General features: G+C 42.6%; 2 protein-coding genes across 2 annotated transcripts; both read left to right on the plus strand.

Annotated features, from left to right (window-relative positions):
- Positions 1–4,732: 4,732 nt before the first annotated feature.
- On the plus strand, positions 4,733–13,311 carry bmi1a (bmi1 polycomb ring finger oncogene 1a). The gene is given in 19 exon segments (XM_061266362.1): positions 4,733–4,907; positions 5,292–5,403; positions 5,619–5,683; positions 5,686–5,794; positions 6,023–6,083; positions 6,151–6,207; positions 6,283–6,336; positions 6,574–6,622; positions 7,104–7,162; positions 7,589–7,615; positions 9,811–9,937; positions 10,039–10,135; positions 10,284–10,339; positions 10,569–10,616; positions 11,031–11,142; positions 11,242–11,284; positions 11,374–11,472; positions 11,566–11,646; positions 12,299–13,311. Coding segments are annotated over 19 exon segments (1,767 nt in total). The 5' UTR covers positions 4,733–4,747; the 3' UTR covers positions 12,650–13,311.
- A 1,181-nt stretch (positions 13,312–14,492) lies between these two features.
- Positions 14,493–17,405, plus strand: spag6 (sperm associated antigen 6). The gene is made up of 12 exons (XM_061265850.1): positions 14,493–14,606; positions 14,889–14,952; positions 15,017–15,112; positions 15,188–15,354; positions 15,526–15,709; positions 15,798–16,003; positions 16,064–16,237; positions 16,312–16,464; positions 16,549–16,740; positions 16,808–16,924; positions 16,989–17,134; positions 17,246–17,405. Exons 2-12 carry the CDS (start codon positions 14,928–14,930, stop codon positions 17,307–17,309), a joined length of 1,524 nt encoding a protein of 507 aa, XP_061121834.1. The 5' UTR covers positions 14,493–14,606; positions 14,889–14,927; the 3' UTR covers positions 17,310–17,405.
- The last annotated feature ends 2,187 nt before the right edge of the window (positions 17,406–19,592 follow it).

Raw genomic sequence — 19,592 nt, forward strand, 5'->3', positions numbered from 1 at the left:
AGTCTAACACAAACCTAATATTGACCTTATTGGTTTTTTTTTTTCTGCATGATTTTCTACTCAATTGTCACAAGACCTCAGTATGCTCTTGGAGGCTAAGTGGTCCGAAATGGTCATGTGTCATCAATTTTCTGCTCACGTAGAGCGAGGGAAGGCCTTGATGGAACAAAGGGACATCCTTCTTTGGGAGTACACATATGAAAGTTGATCCAGGGTTAAGAACTCCCACCCATTTCCCCCCTTAGTAGAAAGAAACCAGGAAGCCTCGGGCCGTCCATTGCAGTGCCTGATTGTAAAGCGTTTGTAATTTGGGTTTGCTGATCGTTCACCCACTCTAATGGCATGTGTGTGTGTGTGCGTGTCTTTACGTGCTCTTGTGCTTGTGTGTGTGTGTATGCAAAGATGAAACCTGATAAAATACCCATTTCTAAACTCTAAACTTTGAGACTGCAATGTTTTTTTTCCCACAAGTCATATATGTATGTGTGTGTATATATATATATATATATATATATATATATATATATATATACTATGTGTATGTATGTGCATTAATGTACACTCATATTGCGCGTTTTTATTTCATGTAATACAATTTATTCATAAGTATGGCATATTTAATACAAATGTATATACATATTTTATCTTATAAATACATTTTCTTTAACTTTGGGTCCATTGAGACCACAACAAAAGACGCTCCGTGGGTAGAAGGTGAAGCAGTGAGCCATGCAGCAAGCTGCAAGCGACGTGGGGAAATATGACGTCTGCATGGTGAAAAGGAGACCGGCCATTTGAATTAAATAGAATATTTAGTCCGCCAATGCGCACAAACACTTCCGACCTTGCTCGGTCGTTCTCGACGTGAACAGTAAGCGCTGCTTCGTCGAGTGCGCGGCCGAGAATCGAGCTACTTTCGGCGGCCGCGGGGGGCAGCAGCAGCCGGGAGGAAGCTGCTTTTCCCCGGCAGAGTGGAGCAGGAACAGCTCTGTTGCGAGCTGCGGCAAACAGGCACAAAGAAAAAAAAAATAGACGAAAATACAGAAATAATATTACGCTATATTTTTGTTGTTTTGTTCAATCTAATGTTGGATAAGAGGCTTTCCAGTTTTCTTTTTTTTGCCCTCCATTTAGGGGGGGCAAACATCAGAAGTGCACTTAAGACCATCTAACATTTGAGAAAAATAAATAAAAATCGAGAGAAAAAGGAATGCAATTCTTAAATAATGAAAAATAAAAATGTGAAACAGCCTTAACACTATGTTGTACGTACATCATGCACATCGTAAACGTTTTTATTGTCCACAAAGATGTGGCAATTATACTCCCAAATGATTATTATGCTTATACAAAATGACATCCTGTCCACTTTTAAGGCATTTCTCGGACATTCTGTGCAAACGCTGTACTCTAATGGTAATCACATTTAACCCTCGAGGCTTTTGATGGCCATTTATAGTCTCCAACAGGCAATATCTTGTTGATTGATCTCATCCACAGCCATCGTTTCCAATTCTAATAAACATGATCCACATTTCCTTTTTATGACCTCACCCTAAGATAGCAGGGCTTACGTATTAACACATATCCAACATATTTCCCTGAATGTCTCGTCTTTAACAAAGCGTCACCCCCGTTATTCATTCCCTGCTTTCTTTGTTCCCCTCTGAGCTCATCACACACCCAACACTGCCACCTAGCGTCCACTTAACTGCACGTCACTGCGCGCGTCTTCAAGACGAGAGCCCACCGAAATGTGTCGACATATTTGAGATGTAATATTAATACTATGCATATCAACACAACCGCTATGCAGTGATTACACAATTGTTTATATGATGCCTCTTCATTGTAGTTATTGTTTAAATGTGACTTCAAATTGCATGCGCATAATAAGAGTTTTGTTATTGCACTATTCATCACTTTGTCATTTAATATCACTGACAATATACTTCCCTCTTGCACTTATTGTATAAATTCTACTGGCACGTAATTGGACTATATTTATTATCAACCTCAGGCTAAAACAGGAAGAACAGTCTCTATTCTCCTGCTTGGATTCCATTTAATTTTCTGAACTTCCATACATTTTTCTTTTAGTTTTACTTGCTGATTGATCTATCTAAACCTGCCTAGTCATCCATCTCTCTTTTTTATTTTTGTCATCCAGAGTGTTCTTGCGCAACACTGTGACCCAGGTGTGACCTCCGGCAGCGTGTCCGCGCGACCTAATCACATTATGACGAAGAATACCCGAAAGGCTTACACCTCCGAATCACGATAAAATCATATTTTAAGTAATGCTAACATCGATAAAGAGACATTGATCATCAAGATGCTAATTAGTATACACGATCTCTAAAAATCGCCGTTTGCACATTTGCACACAAGCAAGCACTAGATAGTCATTTGTATTTATGTTATTTTAGTTTTTGTTGTTGTCATTTTATAGTTATTATCCTGTGAGTGTTATTTGATCTATTTCTTTCTTTATTTATTTTTTAATAGATTATTGCCCAATCCTAAATGCTGAAATGGCTCTCTTTCACAATGCAATGTTATTGGATGAACAAATTTGCCATCGTGGGGGGGGGGGTCTTTTGATCAGTCAATATTTTGTAGGTACAAGGTTTTGGCCCTATATTTTAAATATGAATTGTAGCTATAGCTATTAGTATTCAATACTGTGGCAAGTGATTGTTTTGCATTTTAAATTCCATTGCTCCATTGAAACACAGTCATACCACTTTTGTGCGTGAACAATTGTCACAGAAAATTCAAAAAAGTAAAATACACATTTTTCTCATGTTGTCTTTATTTATAATGTGGTTTCTTAACCAGTCGTTTATTTACAATGACGTTCTCTCACTAACTCAAAGTTTTTTTTTTTTGAAAAATGTAAGTAACAGGATAATGGCGTCATCAAATATTTCATTTTTTGGTTTAATTTTACCTCCTCGTATAAAAGACTTGCATCTCACTTTTTAAATTTAAGAGATGGGCATAGTCATATATTTATTTGCTCCAATTGCTCTCATCCACAGCAAAACGCGTATTTGTTTAAAAAAATAAAATAATTGAAGACATTGAGATGTGCCGGAATATGAGCACGTATTTTTAAATGAATTAGTTGCGTGTGTGGGTGCTGTCTGGGTCAGCAGAAAGCTCGTGACATTACGCAGCGAAATAAGAGGTGAAATAAAATACAAGGGAATGTGTATGGCGTAAAAGAGCAAATATAGGATTTTCTACAAAGCTCGTCACGCCAACAATGACTTATTGAACTATAATGCATCGTTGTGTTTTCAATCTAAAACGTTAAAACCATTTTTTTTTTTAAAAACCGCTGGATTATGAGGGAAACTTAAACCAGAAAATGAGAATTTCCTTCTAGACTTTTTCACAGCCATTACTTGCATTTCATAGCTCTTGCAATGGCAAATTGAGGACATTAAGTGTCTCATGAAGATTTAATAGCACGCAATATAGAAAGCACATCAAGGTTGGCTGCATAGAGAATTTCTCAATTGACCAGATTCGCTCACAAGCAGTTTATTAACCAGACCGCGTCTTTTTTTTTTTCTTCTCCAGCAAGCCCCGCCTCTTCACTCCCCCGGAGCATGTGAAAAATGTTCAACTTTATGAACATGTTTATGATGCGCTTTTATGGGTATTATTTTTAACAGTTGTTTATTCGTCTTCCTGTCTTGCCCTGACAGGTGTGTTTGATACGCAAAATGCAGTGCAATTCTAACAATAAGCTAAATGACCGTTGCTAAATGAATACCTCTATGACCTTGAAATATGATCATGTATTCATTGATTCATTGAAAGGTAGAAAGCAGAGGGAAGAGTCCCTTGTCAGCTCCTTCACTTCCCGGACGTTGAAGGGATGCTACCAAGCCGCGGTTAAAATGTCGGAAAAAAGTCGGTACCGATACCGCGGTCGGCAGTTTCACCATTCAGTCTGTAAACACTGCGTCAATACTTCTCTTGAAACTTTCCTCTGACTGGGCTGTGATACATGATTCGGGTAGGCGGTTCCAGCTATTAACTACACGGGTAGAGAGAGTAGCGTCGCCATGGATGCGTAACCTCCTCGGTTTGTATAGCTTCAAACTGTGACCACGTGTCGAAGTATCATTATTTAAGATGAAATACTCCCTCAGGTCTTCACCAAGTTCGCCTCGGAGAATGCGCCGGGTATATATCAAATCTCCTCGGTGACGACGGTAGGCCAGAGAGAAGAGATTCAACTGTTCCAGTCGATCTTCGTAGGAAAGCTGGTGAAGTTTTGCGACTGTTTTCGTACCGCGACGTTGAACACGCTCCAGCATATCGGTTTCGTACTTGGTCAATGGGAATACTGCAGGCAGTCCGTACTCAAGTATATATTCATCAATTATTTTATGACTACTGTTCGTACTGAAAGACATTTTATGAACTAACAGCTTTTTCTATTACATGTCTCGAGCAGGTGTATTGAAATTCTGTCAATTTGAATGTTTTTTAGGTTCTTATTTCGAGTTGCAAAGCCTATTCATCTATTTGCTAAACTGACTAGAATGATTCCTCTTGACATTCGTACCCTCTACCCCAGAAATGTCAGGCAGAAGACCACGATTGCCTCCCACCCTTGTTTGTAATAAATAAAGCGCGTCAGTTCGTTTTTATCTGCGCTCCTGGATTCCCCGGCATGTGATCGCCCCCCCCCCCCTCCTGGTCAGCTGATCTGTGACGTGTCCTCATGGCTCCGCCCTCTCTCAAAATGGAGTTGTCGGATTCGGTGCAGAATGGGCTCCAGTCTCTCGGCGAAGCGTCCGCTGTGGATCACGCCGCCTTCCCGGCTCTGGTCAACGTCTGCTTTCGCTCTCTGCTCTCTTCCGGTCAGGACGCGGACTTGCTGGGTGAGCTGCGAGCCTTTTGCGAGATGCTCTTTGTCTCCCAGCGCTTCTCGCTCCCTCCATGTAAAGCTCTTCGGTGTGTTGTGATTCGCTTTGCTTTCATAGAAATCAAACCCGGAAGTAGGTGTCAATAGTCCAGTTGTGACAGCTCAGCACGGCCGATGTTAGTCCAAAGCAACCACTATTCATGTATTCGTAGTTTTATGCATGACGTTTGCAATCCACACAAAGCTCCACCTCCCCTCCCCGGCATTTGGGTGATGCAGCAGAAGGTTCCATTCACATGCAAATCCGAATTGATTCCATTCTTGTGCGAGGGGAGCTGCATACTTTGTTGTCAATCAGGTTGTTGTTGTTGATGACGTCACTTCCCTTCCGTTCTCGCAGACGAGCCCCAACTGAAGCAGGTTGAGAGGGTCCTGCTGAAGCGGGTGCACGCTGCGACCACCACGTTCATCCTGGAGGCAGTAAGACAAAACGCAGATGAGTCCACGATAAGGTAAACAAAGAATATGGGACATTTCACTTGGTAATGTGGAGCGGGAATAGTTCATTCAAGACCTTGTGTATTTAGTAAACGCACTCATTTATGTCTACACGTCTCTGTAAGTCCTGTGCTAATACAGTGAACTTCATTCAGTCAACATGTTTAAGCATATATTTGCCTTGTGTCAATATACTTACATGTTTTGAAAAGTTGTTTTCTCCCTGTAGCTCCTGCCTTGAGGAGCTGTCATTCAGTTCGGAAAGAATCGAAATATTCTATAGCTGCTATCAGGTGAGGAGTGCAACACAAACATCGTTTTGTAATTATTGCCTCGATCAACTTTTATGTATTTATTTTTTAATTCACAGAAACACAAAAAGGAGTTAGAAGGATTATTAGCAAGGTAAGACAGAGAAATCCATTCATCCATTTTCTATACTACTTATTCTCATTAAGATGATGTTTATGTTGGCTGACTTTGGGCAAGGGGCAGGGTACACCCTGGACTGGTCTCTTGGTCTGTTGCCTCTGTTTTTCCGATTAAACTATATAGGAGTCATCAGCCAATAAGAATAGATGTATTGATCAATAATGCAAATGAGGGATATTTTTAATCTGTTTGTTTTCTTAGCATTGGAAGGCGACCAGCTCACATCAATGACGTGTCATGGCGCCTCCAATATCAAGTGAAGGTATATGACGACGTACTTTGTTTTAGTTAAGACAAATATGACACTGTGTCGCTTTGTCCCACGGCAGAATGGACTGGTAGATAAAGTCAACGAGCCTTTCTACTTAATATCACTCAACACCGAGGTAAAAACATGCATCTAATATGCTTATGTTTATTTATTTTTTTGTGAGTAATTCTGAAATGTTGGTTATTGTTAGAATAAAGGTCGTTCCGAGGACATCAACTTTACCTGCAGTATGGAGCAGTTACAGGTATAGACTACATTAGAGCCAAACAGTCCACCTTAAACAGCTTTTATTTTTTTTTATAAAACTGGCATATGCCTAGGAACGCTCATTTAGTGGCGCTTTCTTCTGTGGATTTATGGCATTTGCTGGAACGCATGTCGTAAAACTACATGCAAAGTTGGAGCTCTGCAGCCCGCGGTGCGTCTCTTCTGTAAATCTTTCAAAGCGATGTTTTTTTTTTTTTTTTTTCGTCGTATTCAGGACATGGTTGGCAAGCTGAAGGACGCAGCCAAGAGCGCAGAAAAAGCCAGTCAGATGTGATGATGCTCAAGTTGTCCTGCACTTCATTGTTTTTTTTTCCGGGTCATTGTGTTTTGAAAAAATAAAATCTTAATTATGACGCTGTGTGATTTCTTCCGAGTTCGCGCTATCACGACACCCTGTGTTCGCGACGAGCGTGGATTCGTGGGAGACATTGGGGAATTATGGACACATCTCGGTGGTCCGCGGTTCTATAAATCTCCACTGCGTGCCTGTGAAAGTTTAGGGGGGAACAAGTTCGACGCTGCAGCTGTCTGAACCTTCCTCAAAATGTTGCAATAACCACACGGACCTCACTCAGACGTTATTGTGGTTTAACATGTTTTTGCAAAGATGTCAATTTGAAAAAAAAAAAAGTGCGTCACGCACCAGAGCGCTCATAATCACTCGTGTGATTATAGTATCATTTCGGTTTTTGAAGAACACAACCTGCCTAATGCGTTTCCCCACGTGCGACTTGACGTGTTTAGATTCCTTTTCTCTACTTTATTCTTCGGAAAAGCGCAAGACCAAAAAGAAACAGCCGACAGTAATTTCCAAGCTCCCTTAAGCGGGGGATCACGTGACCAAAATGGGGCGGACCAAGTACAAGCCATTTTGGGGACGGTGTCAGTTTCCACGGAGCGCGCACGCACAAGCACGCGCACACCCCACCGCTGCTGCTTTCCACTCAGGAGGAGGGGGCCAAGTGGGTATTTTGGAGGCAAAGTTGCGGTGGTCAAGTGTGGACCGGACCGAGCCGACGCCGGAGGACTTTGGGCTGCGGTGCCAGCGGCGATCGGACACGCACGCAAAGTGCACGGGCGCCCGCGGAGAGCGGCGTTGGCGTCTCCCGTGTGAAATGCGCTCGCCTCGGCCACTGACAGCGTCTGCAGCCTGCTTCAAGATGGCGGCTCGGCTCCGATTCATTTGCTGCTGATTCGCCTCCCAACTTTCATTGTCTGTCCGCCCCCAGCCGCAGCCAGGCGAGCCCGGCACACAGGTACGTGCTCCCGGCATCGCCTCAGCTTCGTCACGGCACGCAGCGCGGTTCTGCCGCGGATCTTTTTGCGGCTCTCCCGCCCCCTTCTGCGCTGATCCAGCGGCGGATGTTGAGGCTTTCGTCGGTGCGGCGAGCAACCGACGTGGAGCTCCGTGTGTGTCTGCGCACTTTCTGCTGGCTCTCTCGGTGAAAAGAGGTTCGCAGCTCGGCTTGGAAAGCGATTTTATCCACCGGCTCACACGGTCTTCCACGGCGGGTCTGCAGGCATTGCATCCGAGCGAGTTGATGGGGATCTGGATTGTTTTGTGTGCTTTTTTTTGTTCGTGTATTGTGGCAGCTCGCGGCGAAGCGCGGCCAACTCGGCTGAGATGTTAGCTCGACCGAGACGTCCGGAGGCTTCTAACGAGGCGCGTTTGCTCGGAGCCTCCTCATTTTATAGAAATGTCTCATTTGGAAGGTTGTGCACGCGAGGCGATCGCGTTTGTGCGCGTTTGACACATCTTGTCGGAGTTATGAACTAAACTTGGACGACTCCTGGGCGAAAGCAAGTGTGCATGCAGGTCCGTTTCGCGTGGAGGTTCTTACGGTTCGGAAACGGCTGCTTTTGTTAGGATCGCTTAGTTGACCCCGTTCTTCATGCGCGCCATGTACCGATCGGCTGGTTTGCTTCTTTTGGTGGGATATCTTGAGACCTTTAAAAATAAATGAACGGTGCAGCTTCACAAAAGGCTGCTTGTGTGTGTGTGTGTGTGTGTGTGTGTGTCAGAGCTGCCAAAATCATCAGGAGTTCCATTCGGAGTTTTGTGGCTCGGTTCCAGCGTGGGCTGCTGGTTTGTTGCTGAACGTGATTAGAAATATCCATATTTTCATTTATTCTGTGCAGCCATCTGACAGGTCATGTTTATTGTCTTTGCCGTTCTGTGTAAGATGTCACACGTTTATGACGTATTACTAATGGTTCAAAACAGCGAAAGTCCAATGTGTTTGCTTTTTCCATCTTCTCGACCTCTGATTTTTATTTCTCCATTTTAGGACCAAAAATAACAACACATACAACCAGTCCCTGTAAAATGCTTTCTCACATCTACACTCACTCGCTTTATTCGTTGTGTTCAGCGTGATAAAGTCACTGTAACCTGCGGAGTCTGCGTCAGTTGGACATTTTTCGCTCAACATTTTTTTTTATTGGTCATCAAGTGCAAGCACGTTTTTTGTTGCATATGTTCTTCATCATGCGCGTCTTGATCTGAAAAAGTTTAGAAATAAGAGGAAGGGTTTGGTTGGAGCTTTTGGGCTTGTTAGACGTCCTATCGCAACAACAAATTGCTCTTCTCAGTGCGACATATTTAAAAAACGCATTTTGTATTTTTTTTGTTCATGTTTATCACCAAAGCAGGTAACTGTATTTAATTTAGCTATTCGCGTAGAGTTAAAAAAAAAAAAAAAACGATCATGCGCTTGATCTCATTTGCGCTTCATCGTAAAGATGACGCGCAAACGCACGACAACCTCACGCAGTGGATTTGACACAACCGCCGCCGTGGGGGAAGCAGACGCATGGTTCATTTTTCCTGCACAAAATGGCAGCCGCGCAGCCCTGCGTGCAGTGAGCAGAGTCCACGCAGCGGCTCCGCGTATGCGTGCGGGCGTGCGTGGGGAGGGAGGGAGGGAAGACTGCGCTTCGCATACTCGTCATACATGCGCTGTAAGATTTCACCTCGTTTAACATCTCGGTTTTTAATGATTGCGTCCACGTCAATCGTCAAAAGTGGTTGCCATAGAAACACTGGCATTCACCTGACGCGAGAAGCGCTCCCTCGTTTGCGGATTGAACTGATTAAAAATGAAGTGAAATAGATTCGAGTCGAGATACTTGATGTCACCAGTTATGACCGATTTGCATTGCGAAGCAAATTACAAATACATTTGCCTGCACGGAGACTGTTTTTACAAGCACGTACTTTTTTTCCCGTTCCACGTGAGCCTTGTCCTTTCTTTCCTACTGTAACCTTTAAAATAATGCAGGCATTGCAGAGGGCGTATTTATTAAGCCGTTGATTTATGACATTTACGATCAAATTAGCATAAAAGATGATGTTGCTTTAACACAAGTTAAGCAAACAGCTGCCTTCTTCCAAATGGCGCGCTGACTGTCGGTCCTTTGTCTTCTTTTTTTCCCGTTTTTATGCCATCAGCTCCTTTTGCTCATCATGCATCGGACGACGAGGATCAAGATTACCGAGCTCAACCCTCACCTCATGTGCGTCCTGTGCGGGGGTTACTTCATTGACGCCACCACTATCATCGAATGTCTCCACTCATGTAAGCAAGCATGCGCGGGCGCGCGCGCGCACCCTGCTAATGAGAGGCATGCATTTTCACCTCATCAAAAACCTTATGTTTTCTTTTTTTTTTTTTGCAAGTTTGCAAAATGTGCATCGTCCGTTACCTGGAAACCAGCAAATATTGTCCAATCTGTGACGTGCAAGTGCACAAAACAAAGCCTCTGCTCAACATTAGGTGAGAAGATTCTTCACACATTTGAAATAAAAATGAAGTGTCTTATGTTGTTTTGCTATCTGTTCTTTTCACCTTCTTCCATTTTGCTGAGCCATTATTGTTTAGCAAAGGGAAGTGGGAAAATAAGTGTGCGACTTCCTCTGTGCAGGTCTGATAAAACTCTGCAGGACATCGTGTATAAACTGGTCCCGGGCCTGTTTAAAAGTAAGAACGTGATAGCTGAGTGATGTTTTTTTTTTGCTGTGTTTCACATTCTACACACAAACAAACAAACAGGAAATTGGAAAAAGAGAAACCCTAATTTGAATTGGCTCTCAGCAAGAAGTAAACTGAGATGTTGCATCTTCTTTTTTTTTTTTCCATTGTTACATCATTGCAAAATTATGCAGTCAATAATGAACACACTTAAAAGGCTTTTTTTTTCACTGGACAGATGAAATGAAGAGGAGAAGAGACTTTTATGCTGAACACCCTGTGGAAGGTGAGTCTTGAATTAAAAATCAGCACCAAGCAGTCATTATATTGAGAAATTAATTTGCTTTTTTTTCCCCCCCCAATATTGCAATTTCAGTTTAATATGCTATTTTTTAGGTCCTCCAACCATGTCATTTTTTTCTTTACAAACACATGCATTACATTTGTCTGTATTGCTAAATATTTATAATATAGTTTTTGTCTAGTTGTCTTATAAATATGCATATTAATAAAGCATATCGACCCACTAACATGAAGCTTGGCATTTGTTTCCCTAATTTCAGCCTTTATGATTTGAAATTTTATAAAATTATATATAACATTTTATACCCTGTAGTATCACTATGAAATTAAAGCTTCTGAATATTTTCAACTTTAACTCATGAAAAATATGTCCGTGCAATACCAATTTGTTTTGTAGCTTCTAATGGCTCCAATGAAGATCGAGGCGAGGTGGCAGATGAGGACAAGAGAATAATCACTGATGATGAGATCATCAGCCTCTCTGTTGAGTTCTTTGACCAGAGTTCCAGGTAAGATGATTTTCAAATCTCCATCTGCCGTCATAAAAATTGTTCACATTGAATTGACCTGAATAATCTCACATGTAACAAAAATGGGATTGTGTGCAGACTGACAGGGGGACTTGAAGAAAAGCATTCAAGCAAAGATCAGGTTCACATCTTTTGCAATTAATCAATTCCATCTTTCAAGGCGGTCCGTTATTTTTCCAATCAAATCCATCTTCTCCAATTACTCGGCAGATGGCGAACAAAAGATACCTGCAGTGTCCAGCAGCAATGACCATCATGCATCTGAGGAAATTCCTCCGAAGCAAAATGGACATCCCCAACACTTACCAGGTCTGTTATTCTACTTGTTAAAAATATTTTTATGTGTTGATAATATTATCACCCTTCTAGTATATCTCTTCTTGAATTTTCTTCTGTCTCTAGGTAGAAGTCATGTATGAAGACGAACCCCTGAAAGATTACTACACTTTAATGGACATAGCGTATATCTACACTTGGAGAAGGGTGAGACAAATATAACATTTACACCCAAAAAGTCTTCCTATTTATTTGAGGTACCCATTTGCAAAGTCTCAATTGTAGTTTTACTTTTTATTTGGGTATTGTGTAAATTGATTTCTGTAGTCAAAATATCAGCGGTGAAAGGCGAATGGGGATTTTGACTAATTGAAATAAATTCTCTATATGTGTGTATATATGTATATAAACTGTGCCATGATTATTATTATTAACACAGAAAACATTGCAATTTACTTGAACCTTGCTTTTCTTGGTGTACTACTATATATAATACATAGGACCAAAAAAAGATCATGTAAATGAACTGTTTTGTCTTTTAGTTTTGATATTATTAACATCACGTTTAACATTTCATATTTTTCTATTTTAAAAAGCTTATTGGAACATTTGTGCCATGGGTCGGTCGTGAAAAAAGGTTCCTAAGTTCTCCTCGACATTTTATAGCTAATGTCGTATGTTTTTTTCTTTCTTTCTTTCATTTGTCAAGTGCTGGGGCATATTCTTATTTTGACTGAACGTGTTAAAAAAATCGTCATCATGACAGTTTTATTCTTTTGATGGCTGGACCGCATTTTCCTAAACTGCGTCTCTGACGTCACCCTTTTCACCCCCTCCTCACGTGTTGCAACGTCCACAGACGGGCCCACTTCCGCTTCAGTACCGAGTCCGACCAAGCTGCAAAAAGCTGAAGGTGAACCACAGCCAGCAAGGGCTCACCAACCGCTCCGGACCGGAGAGCGACTCTGCCAGCGACAAAGCCGGAAGTCCCGCAGGAGCCCCGTCCACGTCCTCCTCCCTTCCGAGCCTTGGCGACCCTGAGCAGTCCCCTCTGCCTCCCCCTCGCGCCATCCCCGGGAACAACGTGAACGGGACTCCGGCAGTGGCCCCCTCGACCCCCAGCCGCCCTTTCGCACAGATCGGTGGTACCAACGGCGGCGGAAAGCCCCGGAAAGTTTCGCTGAATGGCTCAGCGACCTCGTCCGGATGACGACACCAAGTGGACCGTACCGGACCGGCCAGCCCAGCGCCAGACAGCGTTACCATGCCATGATAGAACCATTGGATCATAGTCTCTTTTGCTCGTCCGCCAGACGTTTTATGGCAATGTGTCATTTCTGTAGTGAGTTTCAAAAGAAAAGGCAAGTTGCGTGGGAGGGAATGTTATTCGGAAGTATTTGGGGGCCGGCGACCAAGTGAAGCATTTGGAACTTTTGTAATGCTGGATCTTTATTTACAGAGAAGGAAAACAACAACAACAACAAAAAAACAATCGCCCCATTTTCATAAACAAAAGGCGTTGCTTCTGGTGTGTGAAGATTTTAAATGCATGGTCATGACACCTTTATATGTTCTGGAGCTCTCTGCCCACGTTTTAATTCGTTGTTTTTAGGAGGAAAATTACACATTTTAACCGTTCTAGAAGCCACGTATAAAAATATACAGAATATAATTTTCAATCAACAGTGGTGTTTTTCCGTTGAAAAAAAAAAAAGCAAAAAAAAAAACGCTCCGGTTTCTGGGGCGTTTCATGCTCATTGATGTCACGTCTCCCGCTTTCGTTTCTGTTGATTTGCTCATTGTACGGACAACTTATTGTATTGTTACTGTTGCACAGTGTAAAACATCAAAATAAACAATTTTTACACGTAAGCTATGATTTTATTTGACATACGGTGAGCATGCGGATTGTCATTTGCTTCATTAAATATTTATGCGTGGAATGTTAATACAGAAACTTTTTAATTTTGTCATTTGAATGAATGAATTCGATATTTACTCATTTAAAAAAAATATAATTCTATGAATTCGATATTTACTCGTTTAAAAAAAATACAATACTACGGATTAAAATGTGTTTGCATATTATTCGTTGCGTTGATAATAAGCTACGAATCAATATAGAACGAACGCGGCGGGTTTTAATTAATGAACAAAAGCAAACGTTAATATTTCACAAGTTCACTTTTTGTAATCTTAAGAAAGATAAAGCTCACCTCCATTTTGCAATCTATTCGTTTAAGCAAAATAGAAAAAAAAAAACCTTTGAGATAATTATCCAGAACGGATAGTCTAATTTTTTTTCTTCCACTTTATAAATGTAGCAGTTCCCCGTCCTGCAAGTGTCGAAGAGCACAATTGCTTTGATTGACGTGAACAAACATGGTTCTATCACGTTAAAGCCATAAATTCAGCAAAAGCAAAACATTTGCGTGGTAGGGTTTTCTCTCCTGACCGAGTTCTGCTTTCTTGCAGCATTCCTGTTGCGATTTACTCTAAAACGACAACAAAAACATATTCCGATGTTGAGTAATTCCATAAGGTTTGATTGCACCAAACTTCAAAATGTCACAAACGGTACCATGGGTTGATGATGACGCGGTTCTCTGGGTGACATTTCTTCTTTGGTGGGCATTCTCCTGTCTTGTGCCTGCTGATTTAGAAGTGTGCGTTGAATTAAGATTAAAACGAGGGGCATTGGAAACAATTTAAAAAAAAAAAACGGAATTGATTTTTACTCTAACAGTGATCTGTAATTATGAATCAATTTTTGCTATATTTATAGATAAATATTGAGAGAAATAATCAAGTGAAATGTTTAAAAAGTATAGTTTTACCGTGATGATCACACAGTCGCATTAAGACAAAACAACAAACATAACAACATAAAATAGTAACAAAATAAAAAATAATAACATAACATACAAAGATATTTTTGGGTATACATTTTCTTATTTTAAATAGTTCCTCCAAAACGTTGAAGTAAAACATAAACGCGCTATATATTCACGTTTCATGCAAAGTTGCAAAGAGTAACAACTTCGTTTAAATAGACGATCTAGGCGGACTCGTGTTGTCAAGGTGACAAGGATCAACAGTGCATACTTCTCCCTATGCAGACTCACCTCGAAGTCAGACGGTAAAAAGCTCCTCAAGAAAACCCGCTGGTGAGTTGTTTTGAACTCTTTTTTTGTCCTTGTCTCAATTCACGCTCAAATTTGATTCACGCTTGACAAACACGCAGTCGTTCCATTGACGCGTGCTGGCCTATTTCTTTGTCATAAAATGCGGAATGTGATGACGCAAACAACCTCGGCAGTTCTTGCGGCGAGGCGTCGCCTTTGTCACTGTTTCCAAACCATGCAGGAGCCGAAATTTAGTGCACAACTAAAAGCGACGACGTCAAGTCGCTAAATGACGTCACGCATGTTTTCATGTCCCGCACATAGGTTTGACTACTAAAACGATCCAATTTTACGGCTGACACGATGACTCAAAGACAGATCGTCCAAGGTGAGATTGGTTGATTTCTCACGTAAGCCAAATGTGTGTCTGATTGTGTTTTTGTGCCACACAGTTTTTGAGCAGTATAATAAATCAAGAATGCAGTTTGTGCAAACGGTTGCTGATCTGGCAGACCGGCCACAAAACATTGAAATCCTCCAAAAAGCAGGTGCGAGTGCATTTATCTGCAATAAGTGGCTGGCTAGATGGTGCAGCTGAGTACATGGCCCGCCCACCCTTGCAGGTGTCATGTCAATGCTGAGGCCCCTGATGCTGGATGTGGTTCCCGGCATCCAGCAGAAGGCTGCCCTTGCCTTGGGCCGCCTGGCGGTCCACAACGCTGACCTGGCTGACAATTTAGTGAAGGAAGACATCCTGCCCCAGCTCATCCGCTCGCTTACCATACAGAACGTGAGTATTTGAGCAGTACAAAACATCTGGAAGCAGTCAACTTCCACCACAGTAAAAAAAAACAATAATAAAAAAAAAAAATCTTATTGCACTCAATTTCACAATCAACCAGAAACATAATCTCTTTGGTATTTCTATCATTAAAGCTTATTTTTTATGATTATTTTGCAGAGGTTGTATAAGAAAGCAGCTGCGTTTGTGCTACGTGCTGTGTCCAAACACTCTCCTGAGCTTGCTAAGGCGGTGGTGGCCAACGGAGGTGTGGACGCGCTCGTTCTCTGTCTGGAGGACTTTGACCCCGGTGTGAAGGAAGCCGCCGCCTTGGCTCTGGGCTTCATTGCACGACATAATGATTGTAAAAAAACCCGACATGATTTTTTTTATATTTGTGTTGTTGGGTTTAGAAAAAATGTTCATGTGTCCATGTGGTGTTTCTTCTGTAGCCCTGTCCCAGTCCATTGTGGATGCAGGTGCAGTCCCCATGCTGGTGTTGTGCCTCTTGGAGCCCGAGATTGCCCTCAAACGCACGGCGGCCTCGGTGCTCAGCGACATTGCCAAACACACGCCGGAATTAGCCCAAATTGTGGTGGAAGCTGGCGCCATTGCACATCTGGCGCAGATGATCCTCAACCCAGACACCAAACTCAGGGTGAGGACGAAACATTAAGAAATGGTTGCATTTGAGCCAAGTGTACTTTTCTCCACACAGAGGCAAGTATTCTCCGCTTTGGGTCAGATCAGCAAACACTCGGTGTGCCTGGCCGAGATGGTGATCGAGGCCGATGTCTTCCCTGCAGCCATGATGTGCCTCCGGGATCCGGACGAGTGCGTCAAAAATAATGTCACCATCCTGATGAGAGAGGTGGTCAAACACACCCCTGAGGTAGTTAACTCCACACAGGCACGCCGGCATAAACACACACAGCCCAAGACGTGTTTGTCATTTTTTTTTTGCAGCTATCGCAGGTAATAGTAAACTGCGGCGGCACGGCCGAAGTCATCACCTACCTCGGCGAGTGTCGTGGAAGTCTGAGGTTGCCGGGGATCATGATGTTGGGATATGTGGCGGCGCATAGTGAGCACTTGGCCATGGCTGTTATTCTCTCCCAAGTGAGCTTTTTTTTTTCATGGATGGATTTTTTCATGGATTCATGGAGCGCACACTTGACGCTTTGTTTCCTGCTCTCCTTGCAGGGGTTGCTCCAGCTGGCTTTGTGTCTATCAGAGGAGACGCAACACCACATCAAGGCCGTGACAGCCTGGTGCATCGGCCAGATAGGACATCACACCCCTGTACATGCCAAGGCTGTCGCCACTGCCAACCTGCTGCCCAAATTGCTGCAACTCTACATGGATGCCAACAGTTCCGAGGACCTGCAGACAAAAGTAAGGGAAAATCCTCCCTGTGCTTTGATGAATCATTTAAGATCTAAATCCACAAATACTTTTTTAGAGTAAGAAGGCTCTGAAGATGATCTTACAGAAGTGTACCGACTTGCCAGCGCTGGAGTCCCTCCTCTACGATGCACCTAGCAACATTATCAAACATGTTGTCTGCCAGTTCAGCAAGGTGAGTCAGTCAAAAGAACCAATGCTAAATTTGATTTTCATGCTCCTCTCCTCTCATCTGGCAGGTATTACCTCATGACAGTCTAGCGCGTCGTTCATTTGTGACCAGCGGAGGTTTAAAGAAAGTGCAAGAGATCCAGGCGGAGCCCGGCTCCGTTCTTCAGGAACACATTAATTCTATCAACAGCTGCTTCCCAGAGGAGATAGTCAGGTACACACACTTTAGACTTGTCAAACAAGCACAAACATAGTAAGGAACGTTACACCCAGCTAGTCAAGTCAAGTTTGTTTAAAAAGTATTTCTCCTTGTTTGCTGTTGCAGGTATTACACTCCAGGCTATTCAGAAGTGTTGTTGGAGCGCTTAGAGAACTTTAAGATCTCCTGAGACCATCTGGCATCCCCCTCCCCGTTTATTCCTTGTTTTTTATATTCACCAATTAAAACAAAAACCAGACATTTGGTTAACTGCTTCATATGACAATATGTATATGTGTTTTACGTTGTTATGAGTTGATGTGACCCAAAAGAACAAATGTCGGCATAACGGATTTTTTTACAACCTTTTATTCAAACACAAACACATTTGGTATGATAACACTACAATCCAACAAATACAAAAATAAAACATCAATGTCGGCATAACGTCTGTCGGCTGGCATAGCAGCCAACGCTGTCTGTCACTCACGAACCCGAAAATGGGGGTGTACCTAATAGAGTGTCCGAATGACGTCACAGATCAAACAGCCAATCAGAAAGTGGGGGTGAGGGCGGGTGTGGCACTTTTTACTTTCAGTTAAGCTTTGGCCATGATTTTTCCCTAATGAACTGGCCTGTTATTAGGTACACGTGAAAATGGCGGTGTACCTAATGGAGTGTCCTAGTGACGTCACAGATCAAACAGCCAATCAGAAAGTGGGGGTGAGGGCGGTGCTATTCCTGGGGGGGCGCGTGTGACCCTGGGGAACAGGCTTTTTTTTTGGCAGTACTAGAATAAAGTGTAATAGCGCGTTTACTACAGCAGGGGGCAGTGGCGCTCTCATTGTTACTTCTGTCACGTTTGCGACAGTGCAACATTTTACGACTTACAAGACAAGTTAGGATAGTCACGGTGGGGAGGGGGGGCGCGAATAGTTTTCTTCTTGCTAGGGGGGGGGCGTAACAGAAAATAATTGAGAAGCACTGGTTTAAATAAAGGTTAACCTAAAAAAAAAAAAAAAAAAAAAAAAAAAAAAAAAGTGAACCCTGAACTTTGAACCCGCGGTGACCCCGCGGTGACCCCGTGGCCCCGCGGTGACCCCGTGGTGACCCCGTGGTGACCCCGTGGTGACCCCTGGGTGACCTTTCAACCCGGAACTTTCCACTCTAGTTAAAACTCGAAAATGTGCACATGACCCCGTGAACTTTGAACCGACCTTTGACCCCTGGGTGAACTTTGAACCGTAAACTTTGACCTTTGACCCCTAGCTAATTACGTTTTTTTTTTTTTTTTTAAACCGGCATAGCAGAACGATCCATGGTCTTCAGATGCCGCGCTGTCGCCATCTCCTGGTCAGTTAGTGAAATGCTTTTGCTGATTTTTTTTTTCTCTCAATTAAAACAAATCAATTAGCCAGTTGGTTTTCTTTATTTAATATCTATTATCAGACAAAACCAAATTGTGAATCAGTCACCTAGGCTATAGCAGAACAAACGATCCATGGTCTTCAGATGCCACGCTGTCGCCATCTCCTGGTCAGCTAGTGAAATGCTTTTGCTGTTTTTTTTCCCTCTCAATTAAAACAAATCAATCAGCCAGCTGGCTTTCTTTATTTAATATCTGATATCAGACAAAACCAAATTGTGAATCAGTCACCTAGGCTATAGCAGAACAAACAATCCATGGTCTTCAGATGCCACGCTGTCGCCATCTCCTGGTCAGCTAGTGAAATGCTTTTGCTGTTTTTTTTTTCCTCTCAATTAAAACAAATCAATCAGCCAGTTGGTTTTCTTTATTTAATCTCTGATATCAGACAAAACCAAATTGTGAATCAGTCACCTAGGCCAGTGCTTCTCAAATAGTGGGGCGCACCCCCCTTGGGGGGCGCGGTGCTATTCCTGGGGGGGCGCGTGTGACCCTGGGGAACAGGCTTTTTTTTTGGCAGTACTAGAATAAAGTGTAATTGCGCGTTTACTACAGCAAGGGGCAGTGGCGCTCTCATTGTTACTTCTGTCACGTTTGCGACAGTGCAACATTTTACGACTTACAAGACAAGTTAGGATAGTCACGGTGGGGAGGGGGGGCGCGAATAGTTTTCTTCTTGCTAGGGGGGGGGGCGTAACAGAAAATAATTGAGAAGCACTGGGTTAGGTACACCTCATGGACACTTCACGAGGTAAAAAATAAATAAACGAATAAATAAATAAGAAAATGTAGCGAACGATTTGGTGAACGATTCTTTTGAACAAATCTTTTGAGTGAACTAAATTGTTCGAGAACTTGAATAAAGATTACTAGTACAGAACAGTAAAGCTTTTCCTAGGTAAAAATAGCCAACTGGTTAGTGACGCCGGCTTTTGCCTAGTAACCTAGTAAGAACTAGGTTCGATATACAAATAAACTTGACTTGACTTGACTTGATACCGGTCGTGAGGATGTACTTAGACGTGCTTTTAGAACTGGAAACTCGTA

This window comes from Syngnathus typhle, linkage group LG19 (genome assembly GCF_033458585.1).
Source record: "Syngnathus typhle isolate RoL2023-S1 ecotype Sweden linkage group LG19, RoL_Styp_1.0, whole genome shotgun sequence".
NCBI classification, from domain to species: domain Eukaryota; kingdom Metazoa; phylum Chordata; class Actinopteri; order Syngnathiformes; family Syngnathidae; genus Syngnathus; species Syngnathus typhle.